General features: G+C 39.4%; 1 protein-coding gene across 2 annotated transcripts in view; it reads left to right on the forward strand.

The window, feature by feature from the left end:
- The first annotated feature begins 321 nt into the window (after positions 1-321).
- LOC127377764 (kazrin-like) overlaps positions 322-17,131 on the forward strand; it is a 163,111-nt gene continuing 146,301 nt past the window's right edge. The window contains exon 1 of one of the 2 annotated variants that reach the window (XM_051425942.1): positions 322-709. In XM_051425942.1, the coding sequence (XP_051281902.1) occupies positions 634-709 (76 nt within the window). In that variant the 5' untranslated portion in view covers positions 322-633. The remainder of the gene's footprint in view (positions 710-17,131) is intronic. The other variant, XM_051425943.1, reaches the window with a different exon arrangement.

Consider the following 17,131-nt stretch of genomic DNA (forward strand, 5'->3'; position numbering starts at 1 on the left):
AGAAACCAGCCAGAGACTACAAACAGCAGCAGCTCCAGTATAATGTCAGAACTGGCTATACACACACTTAACACACATGCACACACTGTCATCTCTATTCTCACTTCTATCGGGGGAGAGAGAGTCTGTCTTCTCTCTGCAGCAGGCTTCTCCTTCTCTTTGCTTACTATCCCTCTCTCTCCCTCCCTCTCTCTCTCTCTCTCTCTCTCTCTCTCTCTCTCTCTCTCTCTCTCTCTCTCTTTCTCTCTTGCTTTGTTCATGCTGTGTTTGCTGTGCTCTCTGTCTGAAGCAGTGCTACACTGGAGCACTAATGAGCAGGCTGAGAGCAACCCAACGCAGATCTCCCATCAGCTGAGGAGCAGCAGCATCTCTGACGGCGTCTGAGGCAACGAGACACAGGACTGATCTGCAGTCAGTCGGGAGGCAGCTGTAAAAAGCAAATGACAGCCCTGGGAAAAGCGTAGGAGAGGTCGTGAGGTGGCTTTATCTGCAAATTAGCAGTCAGTTGAGGGAGGGAGAAGAGAGGATCTCTCCAGTGCAAGAGCCGACCCTCTCCAGACTCAGAGGCTGACCCTCAGTGCACTCACTCTTCCTCAAGACGAAGGACCTTTCCCCTCCCGCAGGAATTCAGCCATGGAGGAGATGCTCACCTGCCGTCGCAGCCCTTTCTCCCAGGTGTTTGGGCGTCAGGGTCAGCTCATGCAAGCCAGTGAGTGTTAAGAGCCACCTAAAGTCTGCAACATATCAAAACATCAAAGTTTTATTTACCTTGCTTGATGCTGATTAAGTTTAACTTGATTGCATGCAGTGTTTCAATAATGGGGTGCACCCACTGTTCTTTCATATTTAATGCTAAACAGATTTAAAAGTGGACTGTTCTGATAATGACAGAAATTTAAATCCTGTGATATTGGTGTGCAAAATTAAGGCGTTTAGGGAGGCAACAGTTGAAGAGTGTGTCCCAGTTTCACCAAAAGCTGGTTGGAAATAACCTTTTATTTTTAAAAAAAAATTTAAGAAGCTTCTGGTGCAATTTATCATTCAGTTCTTTCAATTTTTTTTAATCATGTTACCCTTTTATCCTTTATAAGGGCTATTCATATTTTTGGTCTGTCTTCTTTGTGGTGAAATCACTGTGAAAAAGACACAATTCATATTTCACGCTACTTCATGCAGCATGGCTTTCTCAAATATATGGGTTTTATATTTTCGATATTGAATCGTTTGTGGTGTAATGCTGTTTGACACAATGATGTGTTAATGTTGATAGACTGTGATGCTTCTTTCTTGCACAAGAGAGATGTCAGGTGTGAATGTCTGTGCGATGTGTCTTGTGTGTGTGCAAGAGTGGAGCTCACCTTTCATGTGTGAGTACAAACCTTTGATCTATGTCTGATCGAACATGCCACAGGTCTTAAAACAAAAAAAACCCCCAGTTAATTATAAACAGTCCAAAATTACAGTTCAAATTCAAAAATACAAGAGTAAAGCAATATAAGGCTTTGATTTTTGCTGAGACTGATTACACAGAACTGCTATTTTTTTTCTCCAGTCCACATTAAGTCAAACAAGTGCTCTTGCATTAAATGCTGCACCAACTCTACAAATTCATTTTTGTAGATTTCATCTTTGCAAATATGTCTGAGGCTGCTGAGTGAATTTGTAATGAAAAATAGATGATGTTTGCTCATAATTATGCTTATGGGAATTATTTTTTTATCAATATTTGAAGGGATTCTCTGCAGTATGGGTGCCAGACACCCACAGCCCCCATTCAAACTCTGCATATGTGGGCGAAATTGTGCATTATTTGTATATATGACTTGCAATGAGTGTGTGTGTTTGAGCCCTGTGGCTTTTTTTTTTTTTTCAGGATCAAACCACACTGCATGACAAAATCTGCCCCGAGTGTTCTGTTACAAGGTGTCACAGAATTCCTAAAACAGAAAATGGCACCCCTTGGCCATGGCTGCACTGATGCAAAGCGTAGTGAGTTGTGATTTTTCACGGGTTTGCTGCAGATTTAGGTGATTGTATATACATGCTTGTGTCTGCAGGGCAAGTTCATCCACTGTGGTACAGAAATAGATTTTTTTTTTTCTTCAGTTCAATTGCTGTATGAGGCACGATCTTGAGCTTTTTTTTAATATTTAGTTTGCGGTATACCTTGTCTGATTCGATTTTGTTATTCATCAATAAATAATGGCTTGCTTTTAGGCTGCTGTTGTGCAACAGGAAAGCAAATGTTAGACTTCTCTCAATGTACAACAGAAACTTTTTTTTGAATGGCTTCTTTTGTAGAATTGCTCCTCTGTGATCTGTGCTGCTTGTAGGTTAGGGGTTGCAGTTTGTTTGTTTGTTGGAGTCTTTAATCAGAATGGCTCAGATTTGATAGGTTTCCTGATTTGAACGAGTGAAATGATTACTCACTTCACATCCAGGCAGAGTGGGGAACACAGCAGGCGGCCGACACCATGGAAAATCAATGGAAAAGACATGACTGTTTAAATGTTTACAGGCACGTCAAGCTTTCTTTACTCAGACTGAATATTCAGTCTTTGTTGCACTTTTTTTTTTACATATGCCCTGTGGGTATTATTTTGTTCCCTTTCTGCCGCTTTCCCCCATTCAAACCAAACTTAAAGACAACTTTAAGTCAAACTGTGGAGCTTATTCACAGTGACTTGCCTCCAATGCCTTGACTTATCGTTCACAGCATAGGTGAGAGCACTGGGAGCACTGAATTTAACCTAAATGCCACTCTGGTGCAAAATGACATTATCATTGCATGTGTTGTGGTGAATTATAGTCAGTCTTGTGCTCCCCAAGTTATCTATGCTCTTTGAAGCTCGTGCTGCATGTCTGTGATTTCGGATGTACGAGTGCGGGAAGGGAAGGGAAGGGAAGGGAAGGGAAGGGAAGGGGAGATGGAAGGAGAGAAGAGGCAGGGGAGGGGATAGGGGCAAGAAAGTGAGCAAGCTGCAAATTGTGTGAATAAGAGATGGGTGTTTTCTTTCTATTTTTAGCAACAACCTTACATACTGTTACACAGCTGCTGGAAGACTAATCCACAGTAGCGCTGGCTGGCAATATCAGAACAGTAATTATAGTGGGATTTTTTGTTATCTTTGGCTGTCACCCATCATTGGATCAGAAGTCCCTCAGCTATATGCAAAGGCCTGCCTGAATTGCAGAGAGAAAATCCATTACATGAGTGTTGCACATGCCCAAAGACTTGAATATTAACAACCTTCTGGTGGTACCCTGGCAGAATAAACACTTGACAGAATTTTTTTTCCTCATGAATCACATTCACGTGGCAGTGCCAGGTGCATAATCCTGCTACAATTCTCTTACTCCCCACTGGAGGTGTGATTTGTTCTGTGTTCAGTGTTATGATGTGTTGTCAAAAATCCCTGAGCAGTCACTGCTCCTGTTTGTCGAGGGAGCGTGACAACTTAGTTCCTGTTGTTTCGAAACTGTCATCGTATTTGGGGAAAATTAATTTCTTATGCTTATGACGTTTTAAGGCTACTCCATTCATGGTAGAGCATTATTTCCACCAATCACCCTTAAATGTTCTATCAAATAAACACTACATGTTTCGTTCCTGTAATGGAAATAAAAAGATCTTGAGGATCAAAGACAATTCACAGCACAGGAATGTTTAAAAAGCAAACAGGCAAGAGTTTACTGCTCAATAGTAGAAAATTATTAAAAGTGTACCTGTAGGCTGTGGATTGTGGATCAATGGAATCACAGAATCACAGAAATTGAGATTTCTGGCAATTTTAACATGTTTTCCCATGTCGGCTTCCTCTTTGCCCAAAGTTTAGATGTAAATCTGTTGTTGCATGTGAATTGATTAATGTTTAACACTAGTTTTGATTATTTTGCTTTCCTCCTTTATCCTCTTTATGTGTTTTGTTATGTTTAAAGCTGCAGTGATACACTTTAATTCTATAGTTTTCCACTATAATGTGTTGAAAAACACAATACATATTATTTAAACCTTTGAACAGAACAGAGCATCTGATAAATTAGGTTTTAAAAAGAATATATTATAATAACATTTTATTTATTTTTCATTCAAGTGAATAGGAAGTTGTGTCCAAACCTTTGACTGGTACTGTATTAATAATTTCCCTTAAGACTAATTCCATTTATCTGTGGAGACCCCCCTAACAATATAATGAATTTAATTGAATGAGCTGATAGAGGATGATGATTACTGAAAACCCCAATCAGATTATGACTTTCAGAGACAACGTAAACACAGGAGGAGCCCATATACTTTCAGTTTAGCAGTCAAAGTTTCCTTTCTTACCTAACACTTTACCCTTGAATATCCCCCTAATACCTCAATAAACCGTTGGTAAATCCATGCTCAAGAGAGGTGGACGTGATTGGAAGTTTTAATACGTGACCACTGCAGGTGTAGAACATATTTTGGTCTTCTTTGAAGTGATTAATTCCTCTCCTTCTTCCACTTGTGTTATGGCTCCAGCACACTCACAGATTCCTCACACCTCCTTACCCGGTGGGCTTTCCTGCAGTAAGAGATTAGCTTCATGCTCCTGGTGTTGCTAATCATGTAGGAGTCACATTGCAAGAAGTTTTCCTGGTTTAGTCAAGTGTGTGCACTCAGCAAGGTAACATATCATTTCTCTATCTTTTTTTTTTCACGGGGTGAGTCACAGAGTTGGAGATTCTCGTTAATTTTAGTTTAAGTAATTTTGTTTGCTCATAAAGGAAACGGTTGATTGGTGAAAATGAAAACCCCACACTAGCTGTGACTAGAAGATCTGTGCCTTGGTACTATCATTCACACTCCACCTGCTGTCATTTTGATGTGCATTAAAATAAATTCATGTTACTTAATTGAAGAAATGAGGCCACGGGTGATACATTATCACTCAGCCAGATTTAAAATTATTGCACGAGTCAGTGAGGGAGAAATGTTTTACCACACTAGAAAATGTTGCATACTTACTCATTTCTACATTATATTCATATTATATGGCTGGGTTAATACTCAATCTCTCATACCAAGTGCACAGTCTACACAGTTGTGTCTCACAAACATACAGAAAGTTAGTAATATGTGTTTTGTGGCAGTGGCTTCTCTGCAGTATTTTAGTTTATTGCAGCATAACTAAAATAGTGACTTTAATGTAGCTTTAGTAAACATTTGACACCTGGATTAACAGGAATTTTATGACCCCAAGCATAACTAAAAAATAAAACCAGGTCTATCCCACAGGAAAATAGAGAAATAATAATTATGTAACATGCCCGGTGTACTTTATGTCTAGACCTGTTATTGACAGGTCAGTCACAGATGAATGCATGTCATCCGTCTGCACCAGTGGGCCTACCTCTCCCTCACATGAGTTAGAAACCGTGATATTGCCATCTGTGGAGCTAAATGCCAGAAGGGGAATCGGGATCACATGTGAAATAAAGAGCTTGTTCACCCAGCCACCCATGCAGAAGACTATGAACTATTTTTGAAGTTTAATGTACATAGATGATGGGTGCTTGAAACTCCTGTTTCCTCCGAGGCAGCAAAATGCTTTGTATCAAGTTGTTATGAGAACGGTTTTTAGAGCACACATCACCCAAGTTTATTATTCTGAATTCCTTCCAGAGGAAAACTGCTGTCAAGGCAGTCATTTGAGTTTAAGCGGCGGACCATGGGACACCTGGCACACTCTGAAAAATGTACAATGCCACCTGCTCCTACCTATTCCTATCCTTAGAATTGGACATCTCCAACTTCCATTAACCTTCAGATGAATGAGAGTGCCAGAGGAGTGTGATTGAAAGCAGAGTGAGGGTCAGCAGGCTCTGTCTCAGCATCTCCTCCTACTTGTCCCTTCTTCTTCCCTCTACTTAACTGCCACTCTAATATAACCTTTGTATGCTAGCGCTTCCTGTCACACACGATGGTCATTCTGAAAACAGATTCCATGTGTTTAAAATTGTTGTGCTTTCCGTGTCATTCATCTCAGGAATATTTACCATATATATAGGACCATTAAAAAGAAACACTTCAGCCAACTGATTGTATCTACAGTGCATTGAAAGCCATAAAACATGTTTGATAAAAGAAGAGGAATTCTGTGCTATAGTAAAACCATAACATACCTTCAAGGATGGTATCTGTGCTTTGGAGCCATGTGCCTCAATAAAGAAAAGAATATAACACACACACTTGTTTTCTGACGCTGTTTTGGATAATCCCATGAAACAAAAAGTGTCCATTGTTCATTTTTTTTTTTTTTTACATTTGTCAGGCAGCAATCAACTCACTGCACTCCTTTATCTTGTTGACACGCAGATGTAGATGGGCATGACTAACACCACAAGTGACTGGAATAACATTCACAGTGAATAGTCAATATTGAAGCAAGCCGAAATTGAACTGCAAAAATGACCTTTATTTGGTGTGTTCATAAATAATACATGAATCAATTAATACCAGCACCATTAATGATTGCCCTAAAAAAACACAGCAATAATAATAACAAAAAACAATGAGGAAGGAAAAATGTTACACATTCATCAAGAGCGGGAATTGCAATATGTCCAGATGCAGTGAATATGGTGCATTCATGCCTATTGATTTGCTGTTAAATAATGTATGTGCACATCAGAGCAGCAAGCAGAGAAAGGTAAAATCTTTCAGAAACAGATATTGCATGACTTCAAGTTCAACCAAATTACAAAAAAAAACATTACTGTGAACAGCTGTTATTGGAACTACTTTCTACCAAAGAAATAATCCCAACAAAACATGAAAACTCAAAATGGATATCTCAAAACATGGACATACGAAGGCTACTAACGTTATGTCCATTAAAGCCTCAAACATCCTGATTGTACACCCTTCACCACATGGTGGCAGTGGCTAACCCAACAGAAACTAGTGTAAACAAGCTACTTCATTGACACATTGTAAATAAAAAATAAAAAAAAAAACTTCAAGAAATAGGCAACCAAAACAATAACACAGCAGAGAGTGAAAGCAGAGGTTTTAGAAGAAAAGAAAACCGCGAGGAGAGGAGATGACTTTGACGCTAGCTGACGTTAGCATTAGCCCTGCTAGCAACAGGAATCACCTGTGCATGGGGCAGCAGCTAACAGGTAGCCAGTGCTGCTTTACTCTCCAAGGTTGGGATGTTTGACCTAAAGAAAGAAGTAAATAATACCAAGAGGAGTGTGGCCTGCTCGGTGACCTGGAGTGCAGTGACTGTATGCCTCAGTGCTTAAGGAAACAAGGTAAGACAGCTTGCTCTACTACCAATGCTAACGATTATTGTTGCTTTAAGCAGCAGTGCAGTTTGTGGAGCTCAGTGAATGAGTTACTGTCAGTCAGTCCCAGTGGAGGTGGTGACTGATACATTCAGACGGATAATAACGCAGAACATTTTCTTGTCCCCGACAGATGTGTGGTGACTGATTCACAGGTGTGTACAGAGCCTTTGATGTTCCCTTTGCAGCTGATTTCATTTTGCTCATGATATCCTGTATTGATGCATGCAGGTGCTTTTAAAGCAGCCCTGTGTTTTTGTACTAGACATCAAATATTTATGTTTTTATTGGCATGACTTTAATACAGGCTTCATGGGTGAGGGATCTCTGTTGTGTGGAGTTCCCTGTGTTCTTAGTCTGTGGTGGATGAACACTTAATCTCTTATGCTTTAAACAGCTCTGAGAGATGGGCACTGCAGAGATGAAGGGGTTAGTGGAGAAGATGGAGTTTGTGTGTTCTGTGTATGTGTGTTTGTGAGCCACTGATGTGTGTGAAAGCAAGTTTACATTGCTGGAAAAATAAATGATTCCCATTTTTTCTATTGTATGATGAAGCACTTGAAGTTGTTTATGTTCCAAAGGTAGACTATGGATGTTTAAGGTGAATGGGCACTCTGACTTTATTATTTTTGTATTTTGAAGTAAGAAACTGGTCGACATCATCTTAAGGAATCAATTATTGTATTAAGTAATGTTATTCTGGACCCAGAGGGCTACTTTAAATTAGACTGATATCAGATACACTGATATCTGTTAAGTGAAAACCAGTGTGTTCTCTGAGAGATTGTAGATTACTTTGTCATTTTAGTAAATGTGATTTAAGCAGGCAAGTCATCCTTTTTCTCCAGTTTTTGAGGATCATTTAAAATGTTGGCTTTTGAGCAAAAGTAAAATTTCATGCTCACATTGCAGCGTACTATAACCATACGGCAATATAACTGCACAGGTGCCTGCAAACAGAATCCAACATTAACAGTCCACACTGACACTCACTGCAGCCTCTATAGTGATTTAGTTGGCGTAAGCGGCCCACTTGGCGTACAAGCTACCAGTCGGCTCTCTGTGGTTCCGTGATTATCATATCAGCTAGCAGCGATGCACAGTAGCACTACAGGCCCTGCCACAAGCTGGCAGGGCTGGATGTTGGCCAATAGCAAGGCTGCAGCATCCTCAACCAGCTACTGCTCGTCCTCCTCAGCTGTCCACTGTCACCCATGCAACATAGCTGGGTTGAAACTTTTTGGTTTTACTTTTTAGAATTTGACAAGTGCTGAATGAGTGCATGGATATATTAATCTTAACGTATTAATCACTTGTAAATGGTGCCCTCAAGCTTGTAATTTGGATAGTAACAAACAGTTGTCTATCGTGTTTTGCTTTCTTTCTATGGCTGAGAGTTTACAGTCTTATCCTCATCCTCAACATTGTGATGATGATGATTAAGTGGTGATATTCAGTGTTTCAACTGACTACTAGAAAGTAGCTATGGGTCTTTCTAATGGTAGACAGCTGGAACACAGCAGGAAAAGCACAGGTGTAACATGAAATGCCGATATTACACCTATTACATATTACACCTGTGATGTTTTCTCATATGACATGGCAAAATATGTACCCCTTCAAATGATTTGTCAAAGTGTCCAGCGTCTTGTTCTCTCACATCGCCCTCCTTTGGTGGCAGATGTGGTATAATTAGGGAAATAGAATCCATATTTCTGCTTCTAAAGTAAAAATTTAATTTCTGCTCTCAGGTGGTTATGTGTTTGACAGACTGGAACAGTTTTCCCAGAATGTACAAGAGAGGAGTCTGAAGGCACAGTGTGCGGTGAGGAGTGTTACGCCAGATTTTCCCCTCCCGCTTACAATAGAATTATGGGATTCAGATTAAAACTTGACAAAGTGTCGGTTTAACTCTATTTGAGGGATCATGGGGAGATGTTTTAGGACAAATAATTTGTCTTCTGGCTCATCTGCAAGGCAGCTGTAATCCTCACTAATCACCGAAAGTTGATTATGTTGGCAGTTGTGATTGTTTCACTGCGTGTTTTGTATTCTCTGGTATTCAGATGACACGTGTTTCCTTTCCCGTGTTGTTTTTTTCTGTTGGCTGCATTTATCTGCAGCGGCAGGTGGATGATGCGTCAGCAGCGGCATGTGATATTTCTGTCAGTCACGTCAATCCTAGTCTCTAATCCTTCACTTTCCTGCTTCTAAATCCTCACTTCAGGCGCCTGTGCTCTCCCATCTAGACAATCTATCTCCGCCAAAGCTTTCCTCTGTGAGACGAGAGATCATTGATGAGTGATAAAAGCTTAGGCTTTAATCCTAAACACATACAGGATTATAGGACAAGTGTTGCACATTTGAAGTAAAGCAATAGCCCCTGCTGTGACTTTGAGAACACTAAGTGGGAACTTTTGTAGTTCACGTGCTGTAATAATTGTTCAAGAACTCATCCAACTACACTAAATAGTTGTCAGATAAATGTAGGTAATAACCACAAACAAAACAATTAGCTGTCTAATACTTCTTCTTTTTCTTTTACAGTGGTTTTCTTCTGATGTGTATTTGGAAATTTTCAGCTTGTAACGTAAAGATTTACAAAAGCTAATTGGATTGCAGAGCATGAGATTCTGAGCCTGTAATACAGTCATTTGCTTGTCTTGGTGTACCCACTCAAATTAGACACCTTCACAGGAAATCACTCCTAAGAAATAATATTAGCTGTCCCACTGTACTTTATGATACCAACACTGTAACACAGAAGCTGGAATAAAAACTACACAAATTGAAGTACCTCCACTCAAACATTACATTAAAATAATGTAATTGACTGCAGTAGATTAAGAAACAACCTGCAGCCCCTGCCTTATATCAGTGTGCTGGGAAATGAACGATGAAACCCTGATGGGGGCCAGCTGCTGCGCATTAAATACACTTAACGCACAATATTTTGGTTGTGCAGAAAGTTCTCTGTTTTGGTCGTCAATGTCACATACTACCCCCGAGAAACTCCCTACACTTACATTAGCTTGATTAAAAAAACAGTGGGAGAGAAGGAAGCTAGAAGTCCATACTGGAGATGTCAGCACTAGTAACCTAATTAACATAAGATTGCCTTTACTGCAAATGGGCGTCCAGTAAACAGTAACCATAATGCCTTGCTGAGTGTAGTAGAGCGGCTATGTCTTGAGGCTGTGGATTAATGAGAACAGTATTATTGATGGATAAATTATGCTCTCATTAAATGTTAAACATTAATTAAAAAGCTGAATACTCAATCAGGGCTAATTGAATAGTTTTTTATCAGTTTCAGGTTATCAGGCAAAGACATAATAAAAATGATATACTGTATCATCTAACCAAGGTTAGAGTTTCATTCTCCGGATATGTGGAGAGGCTTAAAATCTCACCCTCCACTGTAATTATCAGAGGCCCCCGCTGCCTAAGGGAGTAATCTCACTCTGGCTGAGGTGTTAGGATGGAACAGCACAGCAGGCTAGAAAACCACACGGAGCTGCTAGACTGAGCTGACCCCCAAAGATCAGTCAGGTCTAAAATAGTCAAGTAGTCAGTGTTGACTCAACTGCAAGTTCTGTGACGACATTCAAGGGGAACCAAACGTAACAACCCGTTAGAAATGTATTTACTCCAGTGGCAAAATGAATTATTTTAACATGAAATATTATGATGAATTTAAAATGAGCTTAAAGGAGTAGGTAAACATTTTTGGAAAATTAGCTTTCTTGCAGACAGTTGGGTGAGATTGATACCCCTCTCGTGTCTCTCTCGTGTGTATGCTTAGAGCTACAGCCAGCAGTTGGCGTAACTGGCTTAGGATGAAGAGTGAAAACATGGGGAAATGGCAAGCCTGGCACTGTGCAAAGGTAACAAAATGTTCCTATAAGCACCACTGTTGTAACCAGTTTGTTTAATCCGTAGAAAACATTTCCCCAAATGCATCGACCTTTCCTTTTAAAGGGGCATTTCACACAAATTATAAAGTCATTTTCTTCACCGATTATCGTGCAGGTAGTTTTGGTGTAATTTGCTCAGGTTTTGGGAAATAAGTCTGTATTCAAGAATGTTAGTCTCAATTTCTGCTGCTACCCCAGTAAAATGAAGACAATTTCATTACTAATGATCACAGCATTGAAACATTACTTGAAAATATAACCATATAACCACCAACATGTCTGTCCAGAAACAATGCACTCACTTTGCTGTGAACAGTTTGTCAATGAGTTTTTATGGATTTATAGATTTATTATTCTTTGATCTATAAAATACGAGAAAAAAGCAAAACATGCCACGTTACAATTTCCCAGCCTGTGTCTTCAAATTGCTTGTTTTTTCAACCAGCAGACCAAAACCCATACATAGTTCGGTTTATTTATTTAATTCACTTTATTATCATTGAAAACTTAAAGAAACAGCAAATCCTCACATTGAAGAAGTTGAACCAGAACCAACGTTTGGTATATTTACTTGCAAAAATAGTTAAACAGTGAATTGATTATTAAGATTGTTGCAGATTGGAGATCTGTTGATCGACTGAACAAGTGATGTTTGATCATTATATAATTTTTAATGTTTATTTTTCAACTACAAAATGTTCTTATCTCAACGCTCACCATATATATACCTTTTATTGCTGTGAGCACCACTAACAAATTTTCCTTAACTTCCATTGTATTGGGTTGAGGGCAGAAATAAGAGACAGATATCTGGAAAGCAGGGCGAATAAAACCAAAACTCTCTACACGACTAGATCCCACTAAAGGAAACTAACCATTTACATTTTTTTTTTTAAAAACGCTCTCAATTCCTCGTCTCTACATCATCCTTGCACTTATAAATTCTTCTTGTTTCTGTAGGTAACTATGCAAGAGCTAGCAATATAACACAGCAATTTAATGAGCATTTCCTTGATTTGGTAGTACTCTGAAACCATTTAAATCTCATTTAACAGGTCCACAGAAGCTGTTTCATTAAATGGAAGTTCCCCTGATGAAATACAACATTCGGTTTTAACTTAAACACTAAACCCTGACAGAGGACTGTCATTATACATGTAATCCCTCTTGTTTATGTTTTGGCAGCAGCTTCTATCCCCCACAGCCAAATCAGCAGGGATGACAGTGAAAAGAAATGGTCTTGTCAAGTGTGATTCATGCCCCCCCCCTTCTCGCCTGGTGCCAGTATACAGACTTCTCAAGTGTAGTTTGAGAAGCTGCAGTACAGCAGATATGTCTACTTACATTACGGACTGCTTCGTATTCACGGCATGATTTTCACTGACCAACACCTTCGCCATTAACAGCACTTCCGTGAATGTTAAAGAGAGATGGGGTTGTAGGTTGTTGTCGTCAATGCGATCTAAAAACAGCATTAAAAATATTAGTTTCTCTAGCAAGACACGCATTTCCTTTCCGTTCATTTGCCATAATGTCTTTGCTAATGCACTCAGCGTTAGCCGTTAACTGTTCTTCTGTGAGTTCAGAGAAAGTGCATAATCCTGTTAGAGAGCATTGGAAATCATTTCACAGCGAGAGCATTTTTGTCTTTAAAATTCACACAGCGTGTGTCGAGGAAAATAAGAGTGCCGCGTTCAAAAGTCCTGCCTTGTGGACGTGAGATGTCCGTGGTGTGCTCTGACGTTCAACTTTGAACTTTGCAGTCTGAGGTGTTTACCCTGGGATCCACATTTTAATCATCATAGTCGAGCGGATTCAATAAACAAATGAAAATCTGTTTTTACAACAAACACAGGCAGAGATTCATCAGCCTCTAGACACTTGGCCTAGATCCAGACTTTGACAGTATTTACAAAGGAAGTTCTTATAGTTCAGAGATGCGCCGCAAACAGCACAATTTCAGACCACCCAGTTCCTATGAAAAGACTCCATATATGACGTTCTCAAGGCATAAAAGCCAGACAGTTTTGAGTTGACATTACAGTTTAATCTTATCTAGACTTTGGCAGTGGGATCTTTGTATTGAAGCCTTCCTGTTTGTGCAAAGCTTTGTGTTTGCCGTGATCAACCAGAGACTAGGCTTTTCCTTTTAACTTAAGAGCCCTGCGTCTGTTTATGAGCCACCAGTGTTTATGAGGCTACATTATTAGAAGATGAAGTTAATGCACAAACAACATTAGTCCAATTATGTTACAGCTGCTGTCCCTTTTGTGCCCAGACATCAGATACTGTTTTTTGTTATTCTGTCTCTCATGCTGAAATGCAAGTATGAGCTGCTCTGTAATCCATCCAACAATTGAGTATGTTATTACAAGTGCAGCAGAAAAACACAAGAATGAGGGCAGAGACAAGAAGAGAGCTTCAGTCATGTAAAAAGCTCAGCAGAAACAGAAGGGAAAAAATCGAGGGGGATGCATTCTCTGCTGGAGGGAGAAATAGGCCGATATGGTGAGCCAGCGCCGGGTTTTTCTATCATGGGCACACACGCACGCACAAACACACAAATACACCCACGCACACACACACACACACACACACACACACACACACACACACACACACACACAAACATTCACAAACCATTTTTTTTAAGTGCACAGCTAACCACCTCCAGGAAACCACATCTCATTCCTGCCTCTCTCCCTTTATTCCGCCCATTACAGCGGTAACAGATACGATTAGTGGAGTTTAATGAGCTCTGCAGAGATGAGAGTTCTGCTTGCCGCTCTCTGCTTCACAGCTACAGAACCCCCGGGGTTCGGCTCCACCGAACGAATGATGTGTGTTCCTGCGCCATCTCTGTCTTTTTTTATCGCCAGCATGTAAATCTTGCAGGTGGGAGAAGAAGTCGGGTGGCATTACGTGCACCTTGTGCGTTGTGTACAAAACACGCCTAATGTGTAAGCATATGTGCAACCTGTTTATGTGCCCACGACCTGCGGTTTTATTCACAAGTGTTAAATTCTGTTATGTTGTGTTTTTGTGTGTGCATAGATGACTGCATGCAGAACAGGGCTGCGAATAAAGATTATTATTCATTATTCACAAAAGGCCAGAAGATTGTGAAAAATGCCATCACAATTTCTGTGGGCCAGGGTGATGACTTCAGATTGCTTTTTTTTGTCAACAACTGAAAGATATTCAATTTACAGTGATATAAAGGGCTCACACCAGAAACTGACTCCAGGAAATATTTAGCATTTTTGCTTCATGTAAGACTTAAACATGAGACTAATAGATTCATTAACTTAATTTAATCACTGATGCAGATTGTGAGCATGTGTCCACAACAGGTCAGAATATAGTCCATCCTTTACCGGGTGGCAGTGAATGTGCAGCCAGGTGGTCAAGTCAAATTTATTATAGAAACTCAAAATCACTGTTAGACGTCATTCAGGAGGAAAAACCTGCACTAAAAATCCTTTGTTTTAGCCTGTATTCATGCATATTGCATGCCGATGCTTACTGTGCCTAGCTCTCAGTGAAGGTATTTGGTTGCTTTTGATGGCCCGCTTACATATCTCCCACCAGCCTCCACACTGGCAACCCAGAGAACTTCTGAATACACACATGTTGAGCAGTAATAACATCACTTAATAAGATATTATATGCTGAAAATTATCCTTGCAAAAGCACTGGAGATTCCTTCATGAGACATAACTGAAAACATCACATTTTTATCAGGTAATAGATTTTCACACTAAGAGACTTACACTTAATATTCATTTTCAAAATGCTGTGCTCCTTTTTTATCTTTTATGATGTGAAGTCTGGAAATGTTTCTCACCCCAGTGATTTGACTGATTTCCATTTATTTCACAGTGTAATTCAATTAAATGGGAGTGCTGTGAACAACATTAGAATAGTACGGTTTACTGTCATCGAGATTAGCAATAGGCCAATACTGTGGTGTTTTATTGTTATCATTAGGGGGCAGTGTTGTATAGCACTACTACCAAGCATTTACTCTATGCTTTTGGATGCTGCATTGCCTCAAGTAAAATCTATGTCATAACATTTTCTGATGTTTCTGATTTAAAAATATAATAATTCAAATATATGTTTAACTTGTGGGTGTTTCCTGTCCTCATTTCTTTGGTCGCTCTATCTTTAGAGTCATGGTCTGGGCTGTCGTTTGGTTTCTTTATTTGTCCTCTCAAATGCAGAATAACATTTTCTGCATGAATATATTAATTATTTTATTAATATGTTGAAAATCGGTAAAACCTGCATATTCACGGGCATATTTTTTAACTGCTTCTCAGAACCAAATTTACCATAGCCTAAAATAATCTCTATTATCATGATGTTAATGATGCTATTTATGGACTCACACATACTTCATTCATTAGTTTTATCTTTACAGCCCTAATAGCCAGTCCCTTCCATTTGCCAGATGTTTAAGAAGTGCATTATTTTAAACTGTGCTTAATTGTCCACACACTAAACCACATGCCAGGCTTCCAGTTAAGAACCAAAGGAATTAGTTTCACAAGTATGAACACAAAAAGGACTCATTCCTGGCATATGCTGTCTCCCAGTGTGTGGCTGTTAGATACTTTGATGCAAACCCGTCTGGAAAATATTATTTCAGAAAAGCAACTGGCCAAATAAAACTGTTCAGCTCCTTTTTATTAGACGTGTCAATGGCAGAAAACAGCGAGGAAGTTCTAGTCAACTTGAGACATTGTATGAAAAATCCAAAGGGACCCATGCACAGTGTCTGATGAATAAAGGTTACAATTTGTATTTCACACTGGCTATCGGTGTGTGAAATTGTTGCCAACTCTCATTGACAACTGCAAAGGGAATAAACTTAAATGTAATTTATACCGCCTGTCTCAAAGGATTTTACAGAGAAGGAGAATAGCCTGCTTAGATCTAATTAATTAATAATCAATCACAGGACAAATGAAGCTATACATCATATACAGCAACAGCATCTTGGAGAGATATAATAAGTGGGCCTCGGTACTGTGTAAAGATTTCACTATTCCTTCCTACAAAAGAGTTTCAGTGCTACTAAAACAATACTTTTCCTGATTCCTTTTATACTATTTAACACAATTATAAATACATAAGTGATATATGATCATTTTTATCACAATTTGTACTAAAACATCTACTGCTTTCTAACACAGAGGGTAAATGTGCCTTCATCCATAATACATTTTTAGTTAATGAACACAATCAACAATTTAAAGTTAATAACTACAACTGCAGTATTACACCTAATGTCAAGTAAAGTTTTTAGATACTTAACACCAAAATGAAGAACTTTTGAGTATGACCTTGTAGAGCTCAGTGCGTAGCAGCAAATGTAAGTCTGACATCAGAAAACCGCAGAAATGGATTTTTGACTAGCATTCTCCATGTTTCTCAACCTTTCTCAAAGATTTCATGTGTGCCGCGAACAATTCCCATGAAATAAGCTCCTTTTATCTCGACTTTAGCCTGACTACTGCACCTTATCCTATTAGGTTTGCTGCATACAGTCTTTCAAACATTTTTCATCTGTAGTGATCTTATTTCCCCTGGCACCCAGAGTTCTCCCTCCTGAACAGATAAAGGCCTGACAGGGTGCTGCTGTGGCCTCTCTTCCTCATTTGTTGTGCTGTTCCTGCTCTATAGGAGGACATGTAAGGTACTTTGAGATTTGCCAATGCTGGCGAGACACAGACAGAAAAAAGGGAGACAGAAAAGCAGAGAGGAGACAGGAAAAGTGCAAGGGCTGAGCTGGAATGACAATTTTATTTTCTTTGCATCCATTGTAATCTAACTACTCCAGTTTTAGCTTTCCTTTCCCTTCCCACCTCCATACCTTTGCCTCTCTCGTC

The sequence above is a fragment of the Dicentrarchus labrax genome, unplaced genomic scaffold (genome assembly GCF_905237075.1).
Source record: "Dicentrarchus labrax unplaced genomic scaffold, dlabrax2021, whole genome shotgun sequence".
NCBI lineage: Eukaryota > Metazoa > Chordata > Actinopteri > Moronidae > Dicentrarchus > Dicentrarchus labrax.